At 43.4% G+C, this 27,679-nt stretch overlaps 2 protein-coding genes across 16 annotated transcripts in view; one reads left to right on the top strand and one right to left on the bottom strand.

Moving 5' to 3' along the window:
* LOC309534148 (uncharacterized protein) overlaps positions 1–27,679 on the bottom strand; it is a 344,509-nt gene that overhangs the window by 224,058 nt on the left and 92,772 nt on the right. The window lies entirely within an intron of this gene.
* Positions 6,217–27,679, top strand: part of SGK2 (serum/glucocorticoid regulated kinase 2) — a 34,633-nt gene continuing 13,170 nt past the window's right edge. Inside the window, exons 1-6 of one of the 9 annotated variants that reach the window (XM_082226264.1) lie at positions 6,218–6,376; positions 12,623–12,845; positions 15,441–15,480; positions 24,509–24,578; positions 25,839–25,893; positions 26,145–26,194. In XM_082226264.1, the coding sequence (XP_082082390.1) occupies positions 25,861–25,893; positions 26,145–26,194 (83 nt within the window). In that variant the 5' untranslated portion in view covers positions 6,218–6,376; positions 12,623–12,845; positions 15,441–15,480; positions 24,509–24,578; positions 25,839–25,860. Of the gene's footprint in view, positions 6,377–9,193; positions 9,354–12,622; positions 12,907–15,440; positions 15,481–22,634; positions 24,321–24,508; positions 24,579–24,641; positions 24,792–25,838; positions 25,894–26,144; positions 26,195–27,679 lie in introns of those variants that run through there. The other 8 variants (XM_082226260.1, XM_082226262.1, XM_082226259.1 and 5 more) reach the window with 8 other exon arrangements.

Here is a 27,679-nt window from a genome sequence, read left to right on the forward strand (position 1 = left end):
GAGTAGCCCTCACTCCAGTATCAGGCTAGCAAGCAAACAAAAGCAAGAGAACTTTTGCTTGCACAGTTCCTTGTGCAGCTGCTCATGAATTTCTCCCTAAGTGGATCAGGACCTCTAGAAGTGAGTGTATTATTTGGGGTGGGGATGCATTTTCTTCTCGGCTACAAAATAGTTCGGTTTGACTGCTCAGAAAATGTCATTGTGTTAGCTTGAAATCTGGGTAGGCTGTGTGGAACAAATGTGAATTTACTGCCTAGAAAACTCTTCACTTTAAAAGGCCCTCTTAACTGCTAGCCCAAGACTCATACTCCTTTAGGAACTCTTTATCAGGAGATCTGGTACTCATTGCAGATGTGTGGGCCAGCTAAGGATCCCTTTCGCGCTGCAGAAATGACATAATGTTGCTCAAAGATTGATGTTCCTGTTGCTGAGTCTCAGCCAGAACAGGAATGTGCATTCCTTCTTCTGCACCCTTGATTACCCTTGATTACTCCCACCCTAGAAATCCAGTTTTGACATCAACTTCAGGCACTTTTGAAATGCAAAAGTCCAAATCAAAATGATAGGGCAGGTTTACTGTTTAGGGCTTATTTGGGGCTTGAGTGCAATGGAAGACAGGAAGTCTTCAAAAACCCTTGATCAATCTCCATCTTTTCTTCTTCCTTTCCCCATGGTCCCTGGGATTGCTGGGTTCACCCTAAATGGGAAGGGAGGGAAAAGTCAGGTAGGTGTGACAAATCCTGCCCAAATGCCCTTTGTTTTAGGGACCAGCTTTCACAGAGGGCAGAGGCGGAGTTTTCAGAAGAAGCATTTTCATGGAACCGAAGCTTTTTTGCACTTTCATTCATTTGCACTTGTTTAATTTGTCTTTTGATATTTGCACCTTTGTGTTTTCATGATGGAAATACTATAATTGTATCCAGTGCAGCTATTCTGGAACTTTGTGTCCTGAGTATACAGAAGGTTAATATAAAAAAAGCAAGATGTGATATGTTTCGTCAGTGTTTTACAATAACAATAAATGTGAATTATGGAATTATACAAATGATATAGAGTTGATGTTTTTGTTGTTTTCAGGGATTTTATTATGAATCATTTAATAATGGTTATGATGATGTATGTAAAATAAAGTTGAAATGAATATTCAAAGTAAACAAAACCTGGAATTCATTGCGTTTTTAAAGGTGTGTGTGAGAGTGCTTATCATGGGGGAATGGCACATTGAATGGGGGAATATGCCCACCATGAGCCCAAACTGCTGACGACACACCTCTGAGTGTAGTAACTCTATTGAGACTTTGTCACATAGTACACCCACTTCCTTCAAGTAATACAGGCCAGAACCTCAACAAAATACAAGCGTAATAGCCTGTCCTTAATGATGTCCACCATGCCTTTTTCCATGTTGGGGTCTTCACCAGAGGCATATATCCAATTTAGCGCTAAGTAACCCTCCCATCAGTGCAAGGATTTACCCTCGTGCAACAAAACTTTCCCCCCTTTCTTAACCCTAAATCTATTCTGGGGATTTACCTCTCCAGAGAAGATTTGGGGGAGGGTGTCAGGCACACATGTGGAGAGGGAGAACTGGAGAATTTCTGTTGCACAAGTGTAAATCCCTGCACTGGTGGGACAGGTACTTGGTGCTACATTGGCCATAAGCCTTACAATTCAGTCTGATCCCAGTGTGCTGGGCTGGTTGATAACAGGGTCTCCCCAGCTTCTATGGCAAACCAGTAATCCCTTTCTCAAGGCTATGGGGCTAGGAAAGTGACATGTCCAGTGGTTCTCCTACTTCTTCCTCCTTAGGACACTCTAGGGTCATAACCAGTGTGCCAATCTATTGAGGTGGTAAGGGAAGCCTCGGGGCGCCTCTACTTTCCAGCTGGCAAGGAAAGAAGCAGTAACAGTCGTAAGTTGGCAGTCCCTCAGTTTCCCTACGGAGTCTCAGGAGGCATCTCAATAAACATTCTTTCTAGCTAACTGCAAGTTGGAGCACTTTCCCATGAGTAAAACTAAGGCAAGGGGGAGGCATCCCAGCCTGATATTTGCCCCTTGTGTTTTTTTATCCTTTATTATTTGCACTGATTGGTTCATGGGAATGTTTTAAACATACAGCTACAAACATAAACACCATCGAATCACCATAATTCACACAAGTGGCCTTGTGTGAGCAATGTAACATCTGTAATGGAGGCACTTGGAAGATTGTATGGGTTACACCTAGGGATGGAAATATTGTGAGATGAACTTTAACTGCCAAAGCAGCTGTGGTAATCTTCTCTGTGTCTCCTTTTGTAATGGATCCCCAAACACACACACGCAATCTTTGAAAATGCTTCTGTGCCTGCTCTTAGAAACATTTGGAGGCCTATGGAAATCCCAAAGTGTTAATATATTCTGTCAGTTTATGATTGCACTATACTTGACCACTCATTTCTATGCTATAGAGTGTGACTAGTGTGTTTTCCTCTAAGTATAAATAGACGTAAGCAAGAACCAGGAGGCAGTTGCTGCCTACTGTTAATGTAATCCAGGCATAGGCAAACTCGGTCCTCCAGCTGTTTTCGGACTACAGTTCCCACCATCCCTGACCACTGGTCCTGTTAGCTAGGGATGATGGGAGTTGTAGTCCAAAAACATCTGGAGGGCCGAGTTTGCCTATGCCTGGTGTAATCTTTTTACAAGCAGAAATACCCTCTGAAATAGATAGTGGATGCACACAACCTGGATATTTTCTCTGTGCACACCTTGCGCTCATCATTTTCTTCTGTAAAAGTACAGTGGTACCTCAGGTTACATACGCTTCAGGTTACAGACTCTGCTAACCCAGAAATAGTGCTTCAGGTTAAGAACTTTGCTTCAGGATGAGAACAGAAATCGTGCTCTGGCAGTGCGGCAGCAGCGGGAGGCCCCATTAGCTAAAGTGGTGCTTCAGGTTAAGAACAGTTTCAGGTTAAGAACGGACCTCCAGAACGAATTAAGTACTTAACCTGAGGTACCACCATACCTAACTTCTTCAGATCTCCACCAAGTTCACACGAGTCCTTTGTCCCTCTTTCCAGTTCCTTGCACATCCTCCCCAGTCATCTGTAAAGGGAAAGGTAAAGGGACCCCTGACCATTAGGTCCAGTCATGGCTGACTCTGGGGTTGCGGCGCTCATCTCGTTTTATTGGCTGAGGGAGCCGGTGTACAGCTTCTGGGTCATGTAGCCAGCATGACTAAGCAGCTTCTGGCGAACCAGAGCAGCACACGGAAATGCCATTTACCTTCCTGCCGGAGCGGTACCTATTTATCTACTTGCACTTTGACGTGCTTTGGAACTGCTAGGTTGGCAGGAGCAGGGACCAAGCAACGGGAGCTCACCCCGTCACGGGGATTCAAACCGCCGACCTTCTGATCCGCAAGTCCTAGGCTCTGTGGTTTAACCCACAGCACCACTCACGTCCCTCCAGTCATCTGTAGCTAGCTGTTAAAAAAAGAGCATGAAATGCCTGCATCAGTATGCTGAACTCAGTTTACTGACCCAGAATTCTAGTCACTAATGTTCTAGAGCCAATGTAGTATGGCACCTTAGACTTCAACCAGATTCAGAGCTTTGCTCAAACACAAACTTCTCTTGGGTTCCCCACCATCTCTCTGCCAAATCTACCTCACAGGGGGGTTGCAAGGATAATGACGGTGCCGAGGGATAAATGGACACCACCACGGGCTTCTTGGAAGTCGGTATACCGATGTAATTATAGTAATTAAGCAGCGATGATGGTTCTGCTCATAAGAGCTGATACCCCTGCTGTTGTCCTAAACACAAAACCATGTTTTCACATGCCAGTTGTATGAGACATAGCCTGCTCTGGCTAGTCTTGAGAAAACCTCCCTTCTCTTTGTTTCTGATATTAAGAACTGTTTATGTGAACTTGTAGCAGCTATGAGAAAAAGGGCAGTCTCTGTTTTCACTAAGGCAAGACAACAGAGCAAGATAATAGAAGATTCCACTTGTTAACCCTTGCTTGCATCTGTGGCTATGACTAATCTGGGTTGTTTAACAATATATGCCGCCATTTTGGAACTGTTTGTGCCCATGGCTACAGGCAATGGCCAGGTATGCTGTTTTTTTAATTGAGAAAAGTGAGCTGGATTTGATGACTAGATGTGTGTTCTTGTGGTGAATGTTCTCTGCTGTTCTTTAACTGGCCTTTCTAGACTTTTTTTTGGGGGGGGGACTGCTTTTATTATTTTAATTAGTCCAATTATTGCATTGATGGCAATCTGGTGTCAGTCATGTGATGTCCTGCCACACATAAAAGAAGGGGATAGTACCTATGAAAAATATTTTTTAAAAAAGAACATCAGGAGATAATAAGCTCTTTACATCCTGAAATAGGAAATGCATAGTGTCCAATGAAATTGAAGAAAGGTCGGTTTAGGAGACAAGGCTGGGGAGGAGGAAGTAAATGGTGCTGATGTTGGCCACTTTTTTAAACACCAGACTCTAAAGAAGTAAAGTTATAAATTAAAACAACTTTAGGACGTACTCCCAGGAAAGTGTGGTGAGGATTGCAGCCATTCTTCTGAGTCAACATACTCAGACTTGTCTGGTAAGACAGGCAGGCTTACAGTTAGCCACTTACAGAAAACAAAAACAATGGCAGTTCCTTCTGGACAAGAGGCTTGCCATAATCCACAGCTCAGGCTCCCAAATCATACGGGGACTGGGTTTGTGTGACAGGCTTATAATATTTTTTTGGTAGACCAATCCTTCCTTCTTTTAAGCATGAAGGAAATTAGGCAATGGAGGATTGAGATTCTGAGAGGCTTAAGCTGCAATTCCAAATACCCTTGCTACAAAGGGATTTACGTGAAGACAGTGGGGCTTACTTCCAAGTAAATAGGCACAGTTTAATGGCATTGGAAAGGCAAGACTGGCTAAACGGGATGAATGAGACACTGAACAAGCCTCTAAGGATATTTCCGGGTGGGTGTTCATTGTGGGATAATTATTTTTTGCTAAATCCACATGATGTCATAGATCAGATAAATCAACAAGCGGTTTGATCAAACTGCTTGTTGATTTATCTGATCTATGACTGTCAGTATTTTGCAGGAAAGATTCAAGCATATACCAGTGGATGGAAGTGCTCTATGGCAGTTTTAAAAAATAAAGTAACTTCTTGTTGTTAGGAAAGTTACAAGGAAGTGCTCTGAAAAGCGTGGCATATCAGGAGGAATGTTCATTGTTGTATAACCTCTCTGCAAACACATTAAAATGAATGCTCAAATAAAGATCAGAAATATTATAACCTCTGGGTCAGCTTTGTGTAAGCAGATCAGGATGAATGCTCAATGAGGAGGCTGTCTGGAGGAGGCCAGATACACAAACACACATATGGGAAGGTTGAAGTCAAAGAGCATTAATAGCAGCTAAACCGTGAGAATCGCAGTAGCCCAGTTTCCACAGAATACCCTATGGTATTCTGCTGCTCACAGAGGATGCACGTTTAGCAAGAGTGGCGCTTGCACATTACATTCAACAAATGCACAGTCTGTGTACTTGTGCACACAATAGTTCAGCTGCACACTCACACAGTTATTCGTGCTCGACGTTCAACAAGTGCACAGTCAGTATATACAATAGCTGAGCTGCACAAATCAACAAGTGCTCATTCCTTCACCCAAACGCTTGTACATGGCGCAGAAATGGCTTGTCCCTGTGTTCAGTGTAATGTAAAAAACAAGCCTGAGGAAATGGAAGCATCAGGAGGTGACCAAAAAGAGAGCTGTACGGTGCATGGAACACAAAGAGGAGCCACACTTCATAAAAATCTGGTCGGGTTATGGTGCGTGGCTGATGGTGGAACTCCTGAGATCATAGACGTGGCTGGCACAGTCAAAGGTATTCAGGGTGAAGCAGCACTCACAGTTCCCAAACTGTCACTGCTGCCGGCATTTAAAAAGCAACTGCAAGCTTTAATTACCTCTGTTTGGCCCCAGCATGTGACTCGCTTCCAGACAACAGTGCACTTTGTTTAAGCAGTTTTCATTTTCATCTGAGGGGCTGAGCTGGCCTCTAATCTTCCGGTGAGGAAAGCTGCTCTCCTCCACCAACACCACCAGCAGCATTTCCACCCCTCCAAGCCATTAGCAGGGTAATAATTTACTTCCCAGCATAAGCCACTCCTCGAAAATATACTTGTGACCTTCATGCTAATTCATAAAAACGAAAACAACAGTCAGAGCCGGGGAGAGGGAGTCTTGCAAGCAGGACTACTGTAGTTACAGGTTGGCATTCTTCAGCTTCCTGAGACACCTTGAGACCCCTGCTTTCTCGAATTCCATCCCCGAATAAGCAAACTTTGGATCTGCACACTTACTCAGGTATTTCTGAAGACTCACCAAGGAAGTGCTTCGGGAATAAACTGATCCTAAAACCATGCAGAATATAGGTGGCAGTGGGACAGTTAGGTAATTTTAAACTGCAGCTGTCATGGTCTGGGGCGCTTGTCTTTAGATGCTAACCAGTATATGATTTAATTTGCAATGGTAAGACAGCTCTGCTATGTTTGGGGCTCTGCTGCTCATTCTGTTGAGCTGAAGCCCTGAACTTCTGCCCCAAAGACCTGGGCTTGTGTCCAACATAGTGTTAAGTAACTGTCCCATCAGTGGAAGGATTTACAATTCTGGAACAGGCCTCACCCCCCCCCCTTCTCCTTGCTTGTACGTGTCCTGTGTCCTCCCTAGATTTGCTCTGGGGGATTGCTGGGGGAGGGGGACCCATAACAGATTTAGGAGGAGTGAGGGGAGGGGAGGGGAGACAGGATCCATCGTGCAAGCATAAATCCTGGCTCAAAAAGAGTGCTATAGGCAGTTGAAGTAGGAAAATTGCATCCTTCCACTCTGGGTTTGAGGTTTTGTGGGCAACAGGCTTCTTCGTTCTATGCTCCTGAAAGCTCTTGCTTGGGTATTACAGATGAAGGGTGCAACTTCTCTCTGTGTGTGGTTGTGGTTATGTGGTTGTGTACAGGAGGAGTTGCAGGATCATTAGGAAGAACAGACCCCATGGTTTCAGGTAGGCAGTGATATAGGCAGACCATGCAAGAGCAAAGCAGGGCTTCCAGATCATACTGTAATTTAGACCAATGATCGCTGTGCTGACTGGGGCTGATGTAGTCCACCTGAACATCACTAGGTGGGCAAAGGCTTCCTTAGTAGCATGTTTGAGAACATCTGGGCCATGAGAACTGAGGAAATCTCTCTTCACTTATTGTTATTTCTCTAGGAACTAGACTGTGGAAAGGAAGAGATTGCTTCTCTGGAGTGGGCCACATAGTAAAACTATCAATAAGAAAAAGGAGGAAACTGTTCATTTCATAATAATTTTTAAAATTACTCAGAAAACGAAAACAAAAAATGTTTAGCCTCTGCAGAGTCTCCTTCAGTTATTCTTCCATTAATTTGAGGTACATTCTGTTGCCCAAACATTAGGTTAGATGATGTCAGCTGTTCAATGAGCATTCATTCTGATTTGTTTGTGGGAAGTTTTGATGATGTTGGGTCAAGCAAATGCTATCCCACACTGTGCATTTCCCCACCCCTTTTCCTATTGCATAAGTCCAGTTTGGGGCAGGAAGCAGGTTTGTTGCACAAGAGCTCCAAATCAGCTTTAACTGCACAAACTTGAATTTTCTGCTTTGCGACTGAATCCTACCTGAAATTCGTGACAGTCTGGAAGCAACACCTGATAACAAAGTAAGCTGATGATGGAGAATTGCATGGTGTTCTGTAAATCCTTCCCTGATGCTGACCCCTATTGCTCATTGCATGTTCAAAAAAAGCAAACATGAGGGCAATAGATAATCATGACGACTGCAAGGAAGATTGTTGCATTGAGCTTAGGGATGAAGGTGAAATTCAATTTAGCTTGCATTTAAAGGGGAACCTACCTAATCCATACTTTCTGAAACAATACACCAACTTAAACACAGCCATCCATTGAAATTCTCTGAATTTTGCAATGCAGTTCTCCAAGTCATTTGTATGAAAATGCATATATTAGTGGAAATAGCATGCAGAAATCCATTATATAAGGGTAAATTGCATTGCAAAAATGCATATTCTAGGCAAAATTTCTTTCAGAGATGTGGTTTTTTTAGAGGAATGCACTCTAAAATGCTGCTGAATTTTCACGATGACTTGTTTTGTTTTTAAATTGCAAACTGAGGTGGAAATGAGGAGAATGGAACTTTAAGAGCAGACAAATAAGAAACTTGAGAGAAAGTGACATTGACACATCTACCCATCCTTAACAGAGGCGGGCACAGGAGGCAGCCTCCAGTACCTCCAAACTGCAAGGAACCCAAATATATTAATCCATGCACGGCAATTCATTTTTAGTGCTAACAGCTTGTGCATTTCTATTCAGGGGCACATGAGAGTCCATGTGTTACCCTTTGTGTAGAAGTATGCACCAGTGGCCTATGTGCATGGTTTAAGCTGTGGGCCTTGTTTGGATGTGGCTGATTTGGACCTCCAGGCTAAGCATCTGACCCTGATTACAAAGTAAGTTGATGGTGCAGATGATGCATGAGGTTCCCCTACCCTGCTGCTGACCTGTGTTGCTTATTGCACGCCACCATTTGATCTCCCCGCCTTTCATGTACAAAAAGAGAGAGTAAACATGATGACAGTAGATAACAGTGCTGGCAGCAGCCAAGGGCACTGAAAGGAGGCATTCTCCAAACCACTGGACCCAGCCCAAATTTATTCATCCATTCTCAGCAACACACATCTAGGGGTGTTGTCCAGTCAAAATATATTCAATGCTGGTAAGTGATACATAGATAGAGCATGGCGCCCACAGGGTTCTCACCCCTAATGCTAATGTGGTACAATGGCTAGAGCATTGGACTAGGGCCTGGGAGACCAGGGTTCAAATCCTGACTTAGACATGAAGGGTGACCTTGAGCCAGTCACTGCCTCTCAACCTAGCTTACCTCACAGGCTTGTTGTGGGGATGAAATGAGGAACCTTGAGCTCCTCGAAGGAAAAGGTGGGATCTGAAAACAATAAAATAAAAATGTGCGAGCAGGCCTTAGATCAGTTGTGAGGGTGGGCCAAATTATATTAGGCATACAAAGCTGTAATTTTGGCCTTTTGTCTCTGGAGTTCCGTCAGCATTGAAACGATCTTGGCTGCTTAATATTTAATTTATGTGTTTAATTATTAAGCAGCCTAGTTCTTCTTTTGACTTGAGGTTGGTCTCAAGAGGGAAGAAGGCATGGCAAGTGGGGACTCACACAGTTGCTGCCACATCTCATGCGTGGTGGTTTATCAGCACAGAGGACAAAATGTGCAGGTAGCATAATTTACAGCTCGCGCCTGTTGATTAAGCCTTTTACTACCCTGAGAACTGTCTTGATACTAGAATAACAAATGGGAGCTGTCTGGGCAGAGAGTGCGCCAAACCTAGTCTCTCTTCATCAACTGCCTCGACTCCATCCTTGTAATTATTTTAGAAATATAATGTAGTGTGTGTGCTCTACTTATGGTTCTTTATCTCTGAACTGAACTGGGAACAGATGGTGCTACAAATAGATGGCTGTCCTTGGTAAAGCAGGGCTTAATAGGCTTGTTCACAAGTTCCACTGAATGCAGGTACAAGCTGTCTCTGCACGTGTCCAAGTGTTTATGAAATAATGTGCATTTGCTGATTTGCACAGCTCAGCTATTGTGTATGTGGGTTGTACACTTGTTGAACAGCTCAATAGCCACGCTGGGTCCCTATGCCTGTAGCATAAAATCATAGGATTGTAGAGTTGTAAATTACCCTAAGGGTCATCTAGTCCAACCCCCAGCAATGCAGGAACCATAGCTAAAGAATCCCTGACATATGGCCACCCAACCTCTATTTGAAAATCTCCAATGAAAGAGAGTCCACCACCTTCTAAGGCAGTCCATTCCACTGCCAAACAGCATGCTAAATAGAGAAACAAAAACTGACCCAAGTCACCTTTCAGATTCATGGCTGAGTTAGGATTTGAACACAGCTCTTTGTCCCACCACCACTGCCTCAAGCCTGTTGTTACTCACCATTCGTAAACTTTTATTGCGCTAACAAGAGCCATGGCTTTGGTGTCCCTCTGCCAAAGGAAGGAAAAGAAAGAAGAAGAAAAAAATCACTGCGCTACACCATACCGGCTCCCTTTGGTTGACACATGTTCCCTCCTGCCTCTCTTTCCTCCTCCACTCTGCCATTTCGGGGGGGGGGGTGCAAAAGGTAGGCTGGTGAAAGAGTTGGGCTTCCTACAGCCTCCTAGTTGCTAGGATTCCTGGAAACAATGTTGGACTAGAAGGACCAACCATAGTCTAATTCAGCAAGACACATCTTGTGTTCTTACACAAGAGCGAATGCTCAAGGTCACTTAACACATTTAGTTACGCCTCAGCTGCTAAGGGATCCTGAAGGCGCACCCTTACTTTGCACATTTAAGACATATCAGAGAACCACAGGGATTCTTAGTAAAAGGAGAAGAGGAAAACAGTGCATACAAGGCTGACATTTGTCCAAGCATAAGATGGCAATTAGCTGAAGATTTCTGATGCTTCGGTTCCCACAACAGCAGCAGCTCTTAGCTATGAATTGCTCACAGTACTGTAGACTCGGACAAAACGAGACCACAACAAGATTTCAAGGTTGAACATCCAAGGCATGCATAAATACTGCTCTTGCTACGCTTGCCAACCATTCCTTTTAAAGCAGGAATAGAGAACAGATGTTGCTGCACCACAGCGACCATCATTCTTGACCATTGGTCCTGCTGGCTGAGGCTGATGGGAATTGGAGTCCAGGCAGACCTGGAGGGCCACAGGTTTCCCATTCTCTGTTAATCAATTCATTCATTATTTCAAGGCCAAATGCTATGGGTGGCAAAGAATAGCAGCACCAGTTCTGTTTATACTTAGCCGCTTGTATGTATCCTTCTGGAATAAATCCAGGGAATGGTGACTTCATGTGATGCACAACAGCAACCACATGTGATAAGCAGAAGCTCTGCTACTGGATATGCTCCTTTGCTTAGTCAGAGTTAATAACACAGCACGATAATACAGTAACACTTTACTTGAGTACAGGACTTTGCTCCTGACATGCGAGCACCTCCAAGCGTGGAAAACTTTCCACAGTGCACCATATGGCTGCAGTTCTTAAACTATTGCAAAAAATAAATAAAATGGTTTTGGTATATAATATCATAGCCTCTTGAGACCTATGCTGGCAGAAGATGGGGCAGATTCCATGTAATGTTTTGGTTAAGTTTGTATCTTTTAAAAGCTTCCTTTTTGGACTACATACACTCAGGGTTCAGGACCCTTCACCAAAACTTATGTTCAAGCATTGGTGGTGGTGGGGGGGGGGAAGATTAATGGGTTGGGTCTAATGCTGTGCAAGCAAAGTCCCCCAATCTTCTGGAACAGATTTTGAGGGTGCACAGAGAGGTTACTGGGGAGAAGAGAGCAAGCAGACATCCACTGCACAAGAAGAACAGTAGTGTTGGACACAACCGAGTATCATTAGGCACCTCTCTAGGACTTTGGCTTATGTGAAATGCATTTGTCTCTCACATCTCTCTTTGGATTGCAAACGACTTCACCATCCCAGGCAGGACTAGCAGAGAGGCATTGTGGGTCAAGAGAAATGCTGAATAGCTCATGCTCTAATTGGGTTGCATTTCCTGTGCATTATATTGAACTGTACCATTTTTCTGTTTTTATATAAAAAAAATTAGTTGTCTCAAAGGATGCTTTATAGATTCCCCAATGAGCTGTCAAAGTCATTTTCAGCGGTCTTCTTGGAACAGCTGTTCCCGAAAGCTTGAGAGACCAACAGGAAACTAGCCTAAGGGTCAACAGCATCTTGGGAATTATTCCAAGCCATGGTGCATCCAGACCAACACTCTTGTCACATTTCATTTCATTTCATTTTACTTTGTGTTCCTTGCTGCCCTGGTTCTGATCTTTCAGCATTTAAAATACTGCTGAATTTGTATGGTAGTGCCTATACACACTCGGGTGAGTTAGATGGGTGGAGTGCCAAAAGGTATGGGTCCATCACCACTGCTGCCCTGCCAAAGGGCGAGAGGCACCTATTGGGGTCATAATGGTGCTGTGTTCTGAGACTTTGAGATCTCTTCCAGGAAAAAAATTAAGAGAAGAACTGAGCAGTTCAAACTCTTCCCCCTTCTTATTGGCTGGGAAGGGGTTGGATTTGGTGGTGTCCCTCTGCCACAGGGGCAGTGAATCCTGTTCTGCTACCGAAGGTGAAATAGGAATAATCACGAATGCCTAGAGTTTCCTGTGAAGAGGAATGGATTCTTTAGTGACACTGGAAACTGTAGCTATGCAAGGGGAATAGGAGTTTCCTAACAACTCTTAGCACCCTTAACAAACTACGGCACCCATAATTCTCTGTGGGAAAGCTATGACTGTTTAAAATGGTATCATACCACTTTAAATATATGGTGTGAATGTGGCCTTAGCATGATAATGAGTTTCCACCTGTGTTCAGGCTCAGTTGCTGGCATCCAGCCAATGCATAATCACGTCTTGCTTTTTACTTCCTACCTGTAGGAGAGCTGACCTTAACATTTGCAGGAGAAGGACATAAGATCAGAGACCTTCAAATTACCTCTCTGTATTCCTTGCTGCCTAGACTGCTTGGATAAGGTCAATTGGACAAGAAAGCTGACCCAGAATTTCTCAAAAAAAAAACCCCAGCATATACATTTCCAGGCTGACTTGATGCACCCACCTGGGATAGAGACCGTCTTTGAAACACTGGGAAAGGCAAAAGGTAAAGTCCAGCTTATTCCACACCTGTCAGAAAAGACGAAGGAGCTGATCTCTAATGTCAGGTAAACTCTTGGACTCTAAGACTTACAGCATATACTCTTAATAGAACTAACATGGATTGCTTGCCTTTTAAAATCCTTTAAATAATATTGCACTGGCCCAGTACGGTTTCAAAGTGGTAAAAATATATATATAGATTTCTTCCCACCAATTCCAGCTCATTTTTATGGGTGAAATGGAGCAGCAATAAACATTTAGAGGTTCGAGTGGTAATTATCATTGCATGCAAATCGTGTTGTTTGTGTGTGGCATCTGCGAGGTTGCCAACTGACTAAAAGAAATCCAGTCTGGCCAGCTCTTTTGCCTTTAACAGCATTAAAGAAATCAGTAGGAGAAGGTTTTTATGGCATGGAGTTGGGCATTATCACCTGCTGATGTTTTCAGCTGCTTAATATTTAATTTATGTGTTAGCAGCCCTAAACCAGCCTCTCTGCCACACCCCTTTTCATTTGAAAAATATCTGTCTACTCTGTGTGTTTTTAGAGCTTGTTTGGTTTTTTTGCAGTCTATTTTAATACCCTCGTTGCACCTGTTGCGTTTTTATCTCAGCTTAATTAAATTTTTGTTGCTGGATCCTCTTGAATGTTTTTTTTTTTTAATTGCTTGGGTAACTATCTGTAACTCGCTAGTGAATGCTGTCATCATAGTAGTGTTAGTTGTTCTGGTATAATAGTTAGGAACTGAGTATTGTATTCATCTGTGGTTGTTGGCTTTGATGATTCAGGCAACAAATTTTATTGTCTTATTGTGTCTGATGCAAGGCCACTTTGAGTGCAGTAATTTCAGATAACAGGTTAATAATAATAATTTATTTGTACCCCGCCCATCTGGCTGGGTTTCCCCAACCACTCTGGGTAGCTCCCAACAGATTAAGAACAAAATAAAACATCAGACATTAAAAACTTCCCTAAACAGGGCTGCCTTCCAATGTCTTCTAAAAGTCAGATAGTTGTTTATTCCTTGACATCTGATGAGAGGGCGTTCCACAGGGCGGGTGCCACTACCAAGAAGACCCTCTGCCTAGTTCCCTAAGCTCACATCTCGCAGGGAGGGAACCGCCAGAAGGCCCTTGGGGCTGGACCTTCTTGACTTGAGTGGGAGGGGGTGACTGGTGCTAGAATGTGCAATACCTCTTTAAGTGGCAAGCAGCTCTTAAAATATATGAAAGGAGGCACATAAGGTTGATCCACACCAGCAATTTTCCTCATATTCACGCAAAGAGAGGGAGCAATTTGCACAGCGTCCCTCACTCTGTAACTTTCTCAGTTTGTTACACAAAAATATTGTATAATTCACCTAGTTTGAGGTGTCCCATCTTCCTGCTACTTAGTGGTGGAGCCTTGTTTCCCCCCCCCTCCAATGAATTTCTTGCATTGTATAGGAGTGCCCATTTCCCCAAATACCTTACTAATTTTGTCTGTTATCAGAAGAAGCCACAGATCAGTTCCTACTCGACCACTTCTGACACAGCTGAGCTTTGTCATTATTGCAATGTGTGTGAGTTCATAGGCAGCCTTTCAGATATTTGGGACCTGGCGAGCCAGCGCAGCACACGGAACGCCGTTTACCTTCCCGCTGGTAAGCGGTCCCTATTTATCTACTTGCACCCGGGGTGCTTTCGAACTGCTAGGTTGGCAGGCGCTGGGACCGAACGACGGGAGCGCACCCCGCCACGGGGATTCGAACCGCCGACCATGCAATCGGCAAGTCCTAGGCGCTGAGGTTTTACCCACAGCGCCACCCGCATCCACCCAGTTTAGGGCTTACTAAATGGAAGAGGAAATGCAACAAGCACTGTGTGTATTTTGTACATAACAGAAAACTTTCTTTTGTGGAAATCTTGAAATTTAGCCGCCTTCCATTATTATTTAGAGGCCCTTCATAATCTGAATAAGCCGTAGCTTACTTAGCTTGCATGCAAATCTGGCAATGAGAAAATCCTTTTCTGCCCTCTCCCAGTAGTTTCAAGGAGCATGTATTGGATTTATATCCCATGCTGTGCAGAACATGGACACAACTGTGCTGAACAGTGTGGTGGGACTAGAGAGGATGTGAGTGCCGAGTTCTACACCCGGGGCTACAGCAAGCAGTTGTTAATCAGGTTCTGCCACTCACCCCACCCCAGGCCATGACCTTGAGCTGTGCAGAACAACACAGGCTGCAAGTTTCCCTGAGCATGCTGAGGCCCAGGCAGAATTCCAGTGAGGCAAAATGGAAATTAATATTTGCATTGATTTTACTTCATCAAAGCGAATATTCAACATATCTCACACCCTTGTGGCTAAGGAGAAAAGCTTGAAAGAAAAACTTCCAGAGGATAAAACACATCAAAGTGAAGTGAAATAATCCCCTTGTTTATTATTTCATAGAATTGTAGTGTTGGGAAAGCACCTGAGGGTCATCCAGTCCAGTCCCTTGCAATGCAGGAATCTCAACTGGTGGCTTTAGAAAAGCTGCTTTGGGTAGCATGACAGAGAATGGCTTGTAGGTTACTCGAAAACAGCTAGCAACTTGCTTGTTTTCTTTACTCAACCAGGATGTTCACTCACCTGACAGAAGCTGTGACGGGTTGACAGGTGTGTGCTTATTTCTCTCTTCCTTACTCTTACATTTAATTTACAATTTGGCAATGTTGCCATCTGCACAGATTTAATTCCATTTATTTCCATAATTCAGACAGGAGGGTCCACAGGACTGTGATGTAGGAAAGCATTGAGATGTGGGAGATATTACTGATCACACTGCTGGCTTAATTCTGTGGTGAGGATAAGTAGGCTGCTACCTTTCTGGGAGTGCTTGTGAAATACTTCAAGTGGCAAAGGAACACCGACAAGTGGAACAAGGCATGGCACTGAAACTGTGATAGGAAATATGTCACTGCTTGATGTCCCAGTTTGCTCAAGATAAGGCGAATAGTGAGTCAAATGTTGGAGTGTAGAAACAGACGGTTCATGATTTTCTGCAGGGGTGTAGAACTGTCTTTAGCCCCACTTTGTGCATTTGCCGGTGTGGTTTAAATTTGAACCATATCTGCAAAGGGACAACTTCAAAGGTGCTCACTGTCAGCTCTGTCAGAAAACCCTGCTCCTCAAAAACCAATCTAGGGCATACGTTAAGCTTCCAATTGTTTCTTTACAGCTGACTGTACCTGCCCCAGATCTCATATTCTATATGACATCAGGTGTTGAGCAGGTTGGTGTGGTTGCAGAGTTAAGAGCTGGCCATGATGTGGCCTAGAGGTAGAAGAGGTTGCAGGCTGGTAACGATAGCAAGCTGCAGAGAGGATCAAAGCACAATGGTTAACTTCTGTTGAATCTAGGACTGTGGCTATAGGAGAAACAAGACCCTGGGGTTTCAGGTGCTTATCAGCATGGTGTCGTGGTTAAGAGCAGTGGACTCGTAATTTGGTGAACCGGGTTCGCGTCCCCGCTCCTCCACATGCAGCTGCTGGGTGACCTTGGGCTAGTCACACTTCTCTGAAGTCTCTCAGCTCCACTCACCTTACAGAGTGTTTGTTGTAGGGGAGGAAGGGAAAGGAGAATGTTAGCCGCTTTGAGACTCCTTAGGGTAGTGATAAAGCGGGATATCAAATCCAAACCCTTTTTCTTACCTAGGGTCTGTGTTTTCTTTTGGAAATGTGGCACAGTGATATATGATATATAGTTTATTTACACTTATATACAACCTGAGCCTACGATGGAGATGTTCACAGCAACAACAATCCAAGAAGGTCTTTCTTTTCCCATAGCTGCAGCCATGGATTCAAAACATCGGCCATTGTGCTCTGACCCTTTTTTCAGCTTGCTGCCTTTACCAGAGTGTAACCTTTTCCCTCCAGGTCATATCACAGCGAACTCTAAAACTCTCTACCCAACTCTGCTTTGTCTTCAACACTACATCTGAGCCAAGGTCTCACCTGCTTGCCATCTGGCTCTCCTAACAGCTCATTACCTTTGTCTTCCTAATGTCCCATCACCAACTGTCTTGGCTTCTATTTTAAATTTCGGCTTGATTTAATTCTAACCAACTACTGGACCCAGGAATTTAGGGTGTCTGGCACCCACAAACACATTACATTGTGTTGCAGTAGATTTTAACTATTTTTTTTAAAAAAAACATATTTATTAGAGTTTCCAATAATATAGAAATATAACAAAAAAGAAAAGAAAAGAAAAGATAGAATGTATTTAAAGCCTTACTTTCGTTACCTTCTTTCTAGGACTCCCTCCTCCCCCTCCCGATTATATTCCCTTTTCATTAATTTGGTTCCACAAGCTCTCACTCCCAGTTTAAAACTTAATATGTTTAACCCATTAACCAATTTAAATTATACAATCTTACCAACATCCCTCATCGTTAACAGAAAAAGAAAAAAGATTTTCCCCCAAGATCCACCCCAATTTCCTTCCATGAATTCCCTTTTTTAAACATGTCAAATCAAAATACCATGATATACAAAAGTTATATAAAGAAATAGAAAATAAAAAATATAAGAAGGTTCAAAAAGATGGTTACATAGCCTTTGGATTCCAAAACTCCCCCCTCCCTTCCCCGGTTTGAATTCCCCATGTCCATCAGTCTATATGTTGTCAGCCTGGAGGTCTCAAGTCCATGGCCAGATTTTTTCCCATTCCACCTTGCCGGTTTTCTTTTAATTTATTTATTTTAATGATGTTTAACTTCAAAAATCCAGTCTAATAGAGGCCTTTAATTTCCTTGGTCTTTGCTGCTCCTCCCATTGTTCTTTCCGTGTCGTAGTTAGTCCTTTGTTCTTTTTGTTCCTTACTTTCTCAGGTTTCTTGTCTTGTTCAGCTGCTAAAACGTTCTTATTCCGAGATCTGGTATCTCTACAGAGGTTTGTTGTTCAGGAACAAAAACTTACGTCCAGTCCCTTCCTTTCTTCAATAGAAAATTCTATTGTCTCCTTTTAATGTAAACACCTCTGTAGACAAAATACTATTTCAGTTTTGCAGCTTTCCCAGAAGATAAGTCCTGTGCGAATCCCAGAGTGATTTTCCACGTACAACCACTTGTAATGTCCCGAAACCCCTCTAGGGGGATTGTAGTAACTTTGTATCCTCTAATCCAAAAGTCAAATTGTTGTTCCTTATTTTCCGACAATTTATATCCATATTATGTCAAATTGTAGCAGAATTAGCCAGCAAAATCCTTGTAACAAAGTCCTCTTTATATTCTCCAGCTTTGACAGCTACTTTGACAGCTGTCAAAGTCTCCGTCTCTCTTCGCCAGGCTCTACGAATCGCCCCGGTTCCCGGGGGGGTTGCATTTTCCCTCTCACCCTCCACTTTTCTCCTCCAGCACAGTTCTTGTAATTTCCCATCGTGGAATTAATGATTTTTATCAGCAATAAACTTCTCTTTCGATCTTGGTTACCCAGTCCTTGTTTTAGAATGTTTACAATGGGGGGGACTGACTTCCTTTTTAGATCACCCCCGCTCGTGCCGAATCCGAAAAAAAATTCTTTTTTTTCTCCTTTTGTACCCGGTTTCCCAATTACTCACGGGTTGTTGTTAAAAGTCCGAATTTCCAATGGAAGAAGTCAGCGCTCTCCGTCGAATGGCATGCGGCTGCGCTCGGCAGGGGAAGCAATGGACTCAAAGCACCACGCCACTCCCTGGCACCCGATCCGAAGCCTTTAAAAAGGCTCCTTCACGAGTTGGGAGGGCGCTAGCGGTGCCAGCCGAGTCCCCATGTCCACGGGCTCCGTGCCCGTGGTTTTTGAGGGTCCCCGTGTCGCCGGCGCGGTAGGACCCAGCCCTTGCCGAGCAGACTCCCTCCGGAGCTCGGAGGGAGTCCGCCATTCGGCGATGGCGCCAACCCGGAAGTCCGCAGTAGATTTTAACTATTAAGTGCTTTGGGAGCCCACGCCTAGGAAAAAAGTGTGACAATTCTAGTACTGGCTTGCCTTGGTCTGTTTGTCTTCTCGTTTTGTATTTTTCTGTTGTGAACCACTCATCTTTGGATGAAGGGTGATATACAAATTTAATAATAATTCTTTCCAACACCTGCTGCTGCTTCCTCCTCCTCCTGACTAATGCAAAGGTAAGTAGTAAGGAAGCAGGCAGAGGGCCTTCTCAGTAGTGGCGCCCACCCTGTGGAATGCCCTCCCATCAAGGAAATAAACAACTATCTGACTTTTAGAAGACACCTGAAGGCAGCCCTGTTTAGGGAAGTTTTTAATGTTTAATGTTTTATCATGTTTTTAATATTCTGTTGGGAGCCGCCCATAGTGGCTGCAGAAACCCAGCCAGATGGGTAGGGTATAAATATTATTATTATTATTATTATTATTATTATTATTATTATTATTAGGGACCAGACAGTTCTGACTCACTTAAGCTGCAGGCCTGTACAGCATTAGTTTATGTGAAGCTTGTGAGTCTATGTGAATAGGCTTTCACAAGTCTAGGATGCCACTTGACACAAAGTCCAGGGTGAAACTGGGCTACATATGTGCCTAGAAGTTATGAAGGTGACCTTGGTGTAAAAAAAGAAAAGAAAAGAAAAGAAAATCTGCTGTGAATCCTCTTACTGAAAACTGGGCAACAGCACTAGCAATATCATTGGTTGTGTGTGTCCAGGTGCCAGTGGGCAACCCCTTAATATTTAAAAATGCCTTTCCAAGAACATGAGCTTTGGACATAATATTTAACTCTGACTTTTAAATATATTAATGCTCACACTTGCGAGACCCTTTTGCATGTGCTGTAACAGACTAGGCACGGCTCTCCCTCTGGAGTAGCAGTAGAAAATAGCTCAGTGCTTGTCATCTTGAAGTGAAAGTTAGTGCTTCTTGGGTAAGCTGCAGATGAGATCTGTGTTTGAAGTTTACAATCTAGGTTAGATGATGCAGTAAGGCGGATGATAATCGGGCAAGAGAGGGGTGGGTGTTCGGGGAAGCTTGCAGAATGAGACTTTGAGGCTGCCTTTTTCTTGTAAGGTAGGAATTGTATTGCAAATTGATTCTATTTTCAATTGATTTATTATAAGCTTGAAATCAATGGGCTGCTTTTAAGTGTGGTTTGAGAAAACACTGGCTGTTAAAATGGGATCTGTGTATGTTGATATACAAAAATTAAGCTGTATCTTGATCCTTGGAGGGATTTTTTCCCTTTTTTTCAGTCAATGAAAAGGGCAACACAATGGCATGGGCGTTTGAACTGCAAAGTGATGCTTATTGGGACCAGTGTTTCCAACTTTAGGTATACACTGATAGGATCTGAACTGTAACTGCTTGGGAAATTGCTGTTGGGGTCATCATGTTGGTTAGTAAGGAAATGTCAAGAAGGTGTGTGGCAGCAAAGGAAAGATACATTCCATGCTAGGGATGAGTAAGGAGGGGAATGAAAATTAAACAGCCAGTATTGTAATGTCTGCAGAAAAATATCTGGTGGCTGCATTTGGCTGTAGAATTGAAAAAGACAAACAACAACAAGAGGTGGGAGCACTTTCCGTATGATGAAAAGCTAAAATGTTGGGGCACTTTAGCTGACTTATAGGGAGGCTCAGGGATTTGGGGGTAGAAAATTTCCCACAGACATTTTCCCCAAATGGAATCTACCATTTTTTCTGCCAATATGATTCTATAAAGTTTGTGTTTCATAATTTTATTAACAATTTTATTGTTGTGGGGGAGGAAGGGAAAGGAGAATGTTAGCCGCTTTGAGACTCCTTCGGATAGTGATAAAGCGTGATATCAAATCCAAACTCCTCTTCTTAGGAACAATGAACGGATGCCATTTGCAAATGCAATACAGTGCTACCTCGGGTTAAGAACTTAATTCATTCTGGAGGTCCTTTCTTAACCTGAAACTGTTCTTACCCTGAAGCACTACTTTAGCTAATTGGGCCTCCTGCTGCCACCAGAGCACGATTTCTGTTCTCACCCTGAAATAAAATTCTTAACCCGAGGTACTATTTCTGGGTTAGCGGAGTCTGTAACCTGACGTATCTGTAACCTGAAGTGTCTGTAACACAAGGTACCACTATATTAGGCAAGCTTGGCAATTTCAAAGTTTGGTTTACTGAATGCACGTGAAACGAACCTGCAACATTAGACCACTCAGTAAATTTTCCTGTGGAGATTACTGTAATTTGCATAGGAAGATTTTCCAATTAGAGATCCCACATGATCTCTAAGGCGGGGCTCTGTGGTTCAGGGTAGAGCACATGTGTTGCTTGCAAATTATCCCAGGTTCCCAGAATCTCCAGGTAGGACTCTCAAACCATGGTGAGTGTCAGTGGGGAACAGGGGTGGGGCGATTTTTGCCCAGGGGCTAAATACATCCCTCTAGTACACTCTAGCCCTGGAGACATATCCTTGGCTACTCTCCTTTCTCACTCCTCACTCACTCCCACTCTCCCCAAATCACAGCTCTCACACAGGCCCTGAGCTGCACCCTCCTTGAGTGGTTTCCCCCCCTAACTGGAATGTATCCTTGAACTCTGATAATGCCTCCAGCTTGCCTGGATAGAGGATACAGGATAGAGGATACATCTTACAAAATTGCAATAAGCGCAATAAAAACATCAGTAAATATTGGCTGGTGAAAAGAAATTCTCATTGCAGAGTCCTGTCTGAATGACAGCATTTTTTTGGAGATGTCTAAAACAATGAAAGAATGATTCCTGCCAATCGCTTACACCCCTGAGGTTCTTTCCGCCATTATTAAGAATGGGGAACTGCAAGTAGTGCCCCATCAGAGGATCTCAGTGATCAAGATGGAAAAGTATGCATTAATATTAGTGAAAATGTGTTCATTAGGGGAGATTCACAGTAAAAAAAAAAAGTTGACATTCTTGTGATTTTCTTTTAACCGTGGTAAATTTCTGTGGAAATGTATATAACTCAGTTTAAGATTAGAGAAATGAGATGTTGAGAGAAACTGAAATTGACTAATTTGCCTATCCCTAGGCTAGATCACAGCTACATTGTAGGAGGACAGTTGGTGATGAACGTGAAGTTTATCCAAGTCAGGATGGAATCCTAATAAAGATGGATGTGGACCAGAGCAGTCTGGGAAAGGGAGGCTTTAGTGGACTCCATGTGAAATGATTCACTGTAAAGTTGCAGCTGAAGTGAAACTTAAGAGATTGATGCAGCTTTGGGTCAAGCTGTCCTCTTCACCTCCAAAACATCTCATCCTGATTCTCTAAACAATCTCTCTGCACTTGACCCAGCACTTCCTTGCAGAGGAGGAGGCTCATTATTTACAGCACGTACTCATATTCGATGGTAGAGTTAGCCTAGCCTTGAATAAACGAAGATGGATCAGCTGCTTTCTTATGTATGAGCTGTGCTTGAGATTTAGATAGAACTTCAGTTTTGCTGGTGGAAATTCTAGAGTAGATGTGTTGTGGTTGAGGCAATCCCAGGCTCCATGCCCAAAACATGAATTTTTAAGCTGAAGAGTGAAAAGCTAAAGTTACGAAAGTAACCGGTCTGATTATGTTCTGTTCCTACTGAAATACTTCCTTGCAAATAAGTAGGGATGTATGGATATGTCAGTTTTTATTTCTCTCAGTTTCTCATTTCCAATCTTAAATTCAGATTTTCACATTTCCATGTCAGTCTGCATTAAAAAGAAGGGGGAATTGTATGCACTTTTTTGTAAGGAATTTGATAGTGTTGGCAGTTCCCCTAGAAATCTGATGAGGGACCTTTTTTCACCCATAGGAGCCAACTCCTAGCCAACTCCTGGGAGCCGAAGTCCCTTTGAGGACCCCAATAAAATATTTGAGGGAGCCACTCCCCCCAAGTTGATGGACTTTGCCATTCAAATGGTGTGTGTGCACCATATCTTGTGATTGATTGTGCATGGCAGGGCTTACCTGCCCCCTCCCAATATTTTATTCAAGTTGGCACCCCTATCTTCACTTATGCTCAGCCTGTACATATGGATAGAGAACATGAATACATTGAGTGCCATTTAAGTTTTCATTGATCAGAGAATTGATGCACACACAATACTAGGTTTTTAAAGGTGTCATATTTCCCTATCTCCATTTGTTGGGAGACATATCTTCAAGTTCTCCCACTTCAAGTTCAAGCTAGTTCTGTCACTGAATATGGTCAATGACAAATGGGGCCTCCATGGTTAGCTGCAGTGTACTGATGCTGGGAGCAAATAGAGTGTGGTACTATATCATGCCTTGCCTGAGGTTCCAGGGCATGTTGCTGGTTATTGCTACAAGCAGAATGCTGGAGTAGAAGAATCCTTTTTTTAATTCTTCAAGCTCTTGAGTCAAAGTGCAATGGGTTTCTTTGTGTTTTTCCCATAGCAAAACTGTCTTCTGAATAAATTTGTTTTCATGCTCCTTTCTCAGGGCATCAGGCCAGCAGTCTTATTTTATTGCTGTCTTTATTATGACAAAATGTGGGCAAAACAAATTCCACAGTAGGTTTCACTAGTTAAATATTCTGAGGTGCTGTTGTGTCCTTTTATTGGGAGAGACAAAATAGAAGACCGGGCAAATATCACATGGGAGGACTTTATAAAATAAAGAAGGGCAGTAGCGCTCATTCACTCATTTTTCTCAGCAGCTGGAATCCAGAGGCATGCTCCTTTGATACTGGAAGTAATGACTAGTGGTCAGTAATAGTAGCCTTATTCTCCACAAATCTGTCTAATTCACTTTTAAAGTCATCCAGTTTGGTGACCATTCAGGTTCTTCATTGTCCATTGCATATTTGCACATAGGAGGGGAGGGATTAGGAGGGGAGGGATTTTTAAAAGCCTGCTTTTATGTTTTTCTCTCTCTCTTCCTCCTTCTGTGACATTGGCCTTAATCCAGCATTGTCAATATAACTGCAGCTATAATGGCAGGGCGGGAGGAACTGTGATTGTAGAAGAAAAGGCGAGTTTTCTTAACTATAGGGCTTCCTTTAGGTTATCTGGTGAGGCTTCTTGATTGGACTGGAAGAAACTTCTGGTCCAGTCAATTTCACTCTTAAGGTCAATTTAACTTGCATAGGAACTTTTCTCGCTTCTGTGAATAGGTTGTGTTAATGCACTAAAATGAAACAAGCCAGCCCAGTTCTGTTCACCACTCTTTAATAGACAACCACAACAATTGCAGCAAAATCTATACAAGTCTACTGAATGTCTCACTGACCTGGGCAAATCATTTCAGCATTCTCCTTTGAGAAAGGAGGATAGTGCTTGTGCTGTGATGCGCAATGCATGTTCGTAAAATGCTTGGAAAGCTTTGAATGAGAGGGACTGAGCTTGTGCCAAGTATGATGTACGAAAGGGGCAGCTCCTCTGCCTTGTGATCTGTGTCTCACAGAAAGGCAGGACAATCCCGGGTAGTATCCTTGGAAAGGGAGGCTGTCGTTTACAGGACATCACTCGCTGGTTTCCGAATTTTGCTTCTGCACTCCTGTCCGAATAAGGTTAGAAGCTTCCTTTTGCAGCAACCGAGTCTCTTCCCTAGCTCCAATAAAGTTTGCTTATTTTGTTTTGTGGGTGGATGCATGAGAAGGGCAAGGTCACTTCAGAACAAATGTATCTCTGTGTGTATTTCTTGCGATTGCTGCCAGTGGAACAGTTTGCTAACTTTTTCCTCCTCCCTTTCCTGTAGATCTCATAAAGCACGGGCGAGAGAAGTTAGAACAGACGATCAAGACCTCCAGTTCCAGACTGTGTTCCTAGTGAGTATTATAAGGCTCTTTCTATTAGGGGGTCACTGGCGCTTTAAAGCTGAGCCTGATCATAATCTCCCACAAGCAATAAGCAGTGAATTGAGCTGGCTGGCACGGGGTGTGTTGCAGAGGGAAGCATCTCTTGCACAAACTGGGACTTGTTGCTCAGTATGGCTTTGTTGCTCAACTCTGCTTCTGATGAAGGCTTTTACTCATGCAGATGTAAGTAACGCTGCTAAATGAGATGTTTCAAAATGAGATCCTTTTGAGCAGTGATGTCTGTTCACGGCATGCTTTGAAATAAGGGGCTTCTGTGGAACTGTAGGACTTACAAAATAAGGGAAGGGGTTTGAACTGCCTCGCAATCTCTTGTGGAGAGGGGTGGAGAGTATTAAATGTCAAAAGGTTTTGTCTTGTAACTTTCCTGCTTGGTAGAAGGGGAAGCTTGATGGTCAGGATTTCCCCTGGGGCTTTAATAGCAAGAGTGTTCTTCCTATCAGCATATCAGTAAGGGGGATGAATATTCACGCTGTTTATATTCATGTGCTACAGTTTGTTTCACCTGGTTTTGTTGGCTGATATTCCTTATTTGGGGGCGGGGGGAAGGAATGTACAATATGAATGTCTGTTTCCCACCCACTAATAAGGGGTTCCAATTGCCACTTGGAGGTAGCCTTTGATCAGCAAAATACTACAGATAGAGAAGGGTTGGACCTTCCCCTTGATTCAATTTTGCCAGCTCCCAGGGGCTGCTTTTATACTTTGAAATGACACTGGCATTGTGTGGACTTTGGCCCCTAATTAAGGCACCTAGAATGGGGATATGGCACCAGAAATAGCACAGCATGCATAAACATTGCATCTACAGTACCAGCTACTGTGTGCTAAAAGCAGGAAAGAGGACAGATGACTATTTTGCTGCTGAGGGTTTTGTTTCTTACTGTCTTGCATGGAGACAGGAGAAGGGTTAATTCTGTGTCCATCTGGTATGCTGGCTGAGACCCTACCTGCCTGCTCACTGTCTTGCCAGTCAGATGGGCGGGCTACATCATCTGTATTCAGTAATAATAAAATCTCAGTTATGGGCTTGATAGAATACACACTTAATAAACAGCTCCCTTAGGTGTGTTTTTTCCACCTATGGCTGACAATTTATCCCTCTAAGTTAGAATAACATCTTCAACTTGAGGGCTCTCCCTGTTGAGGCAGAGGCTAGAGTTGCCCTGCTTTCTACATCTCTGAAACTGACTGTTGTCTTGTTTTTCACAGTGCTGAAAGGGTTGCCACCTTAATGGACCGTTCCAAAAGCCAAGATGACAGCCAGGTAAGGTCCAGGTACCTTCTTTCTTAAATGTATTTAGATGGGTTCAAATATGAAGGTGGAGAATTTTAAGAAGCTCAGTTCCTCACCTGTCCAAGGGTGTCTGTGGGGAGGGGGACTGGAAAGCCTCATCCATTGCAGTAGGCTTTGCTGGTATGCATTTACTGTACCAGGAAGCTCCACCTTCTCTCACACTGTTGCTCGACCCTGGCGGTCTTAGCTAACGTCAGCTCTGTACTTCTGTCATTTTTCAGCCTTCATCGCCAACGGACAACATCAACCTTGGACCTTCTGCTAACCCCAAGTAAGTGCATGCAAAAGTCAACACATTTTGCAAGGTTAAGAAATGCAATGAAACTCTACTTCACTTTCCTTAATTTGCTCTTCTGAGGTGTCTGGAGCTCCAGAACACATCTTCTGTTTGCAAAAGTGAAGTGTTGGATTGTAGGCAAGCCAGGGTAGTGGTGGGAGTTTTATCGTACCTTCTTGGTGACGTCACAGACACTAGCCAGTATATGGTCAAAATACGTGCAACCCCACTCCTACCAGCACTCCAGGTAGCTGTGCCACTGTTAGCTCTGTGGGGGGGGGGGAATCATGTATTTCCAGCAATGACATATTGCAGTTTGAGAGCTGGGAAAATGCAATGTCACTAAAACAAAAGTGCTTCCTCAAATTAAGACATTTGTATTGTGTGCAACAAATCAATATTGTTCATAAAGGTTACATAACAGCATAGAATGGGGTATAGCTATGTTGCTTGTTCTCACTATTCTTGTCACAGCCCTTATCTCAGTAGGTGCTTGGGACATACTATATTGTAGTCACACAACAGCAATGGATGTACCAACTGTGAAGGAAAAGAAATCTGTGTTTCTGTGAAGAAAATCGAACGCAGTTGGTTATTGCAACGACATTCCTGCAACAAAAGCACAGCCTCAAGGGAAACATCCCCACTTATCCCAACAATTGTGTGATCTATTTATCCTCCTAAAAGTGCATTTGTCCTCCTGTTGCCCACCCCCACAAGCTGTGTAACCCCAGCACATACATCTCCCAAACAATGGAATATAAAGCCTTAGCATCAAGACAAGGCAATCTTCTTTTACTGGGGAGAGACGAAGAGCTCTAACTACACTCTTGGCCAGATATTGTGGGTCAGCTTTAATACTTTGGGAAACTTGGGCTTGTGAAATCCCCAGTCATTCCTTCGTTCTCTGGCTGCGAGTTGTCTCCTACAAAGGTGGATGGGCATCAAGCTTGAGAACATCTGCTTTGCTTTTCCCCTAGAACCCCAAGATCCACTAGCTGGACCGAAGTACAAAACAGTGGCTGAGAGACAAGGAACAGAGATGCATATAGAATTGAGGAAGAGGGCACAGCTGGGTGCACTTTACGCTAGACATTTGTTTGCAGTGCTGAGCTGATGGGCCCTTCACACACATTCTGGGTATCCCCTCCAGCCTCAAATTTCTTTGTTATAGTGGACTAATTTAGGGGAAAGCTCCTATTGTTAAAAGAATTGGGAATCCAAAATATTTGGTGATCTACTATGGATCACCCAGAGATTTATATTCTGCCCATCCCTGGTGTTGTTTTGGATTTGTTTGGAAGGAAGAGCCAGATAGAAATGTTGTTGTTGTTGTTGATACAGTTCTAGGAGCTCTGAAACAGATTTGTGTGGAGGAGGACAGCTTTGGAATCCATGTTACGATCCCTCATGCTCATCTACTCCTAATAATTAGCATTTCCAGCAGAGGTGGGGTAGCTGCAGCCCTTCAGCTGTTGT

The sequence above is a fragment of the Podarcis vaucheri genome (assembly GCF_965113315.1).
Source record: "Podarcis vaucheri genome assembly, chromosome: 6".
In the NCBI taxonomy this organism is placed as follows: domain Eukaryota; kingdom Metazoa; phylum Chordata; class Lepidosauria; order Squamata; family Lacertidae; genus Podarcis; species Podarcis vaucheri.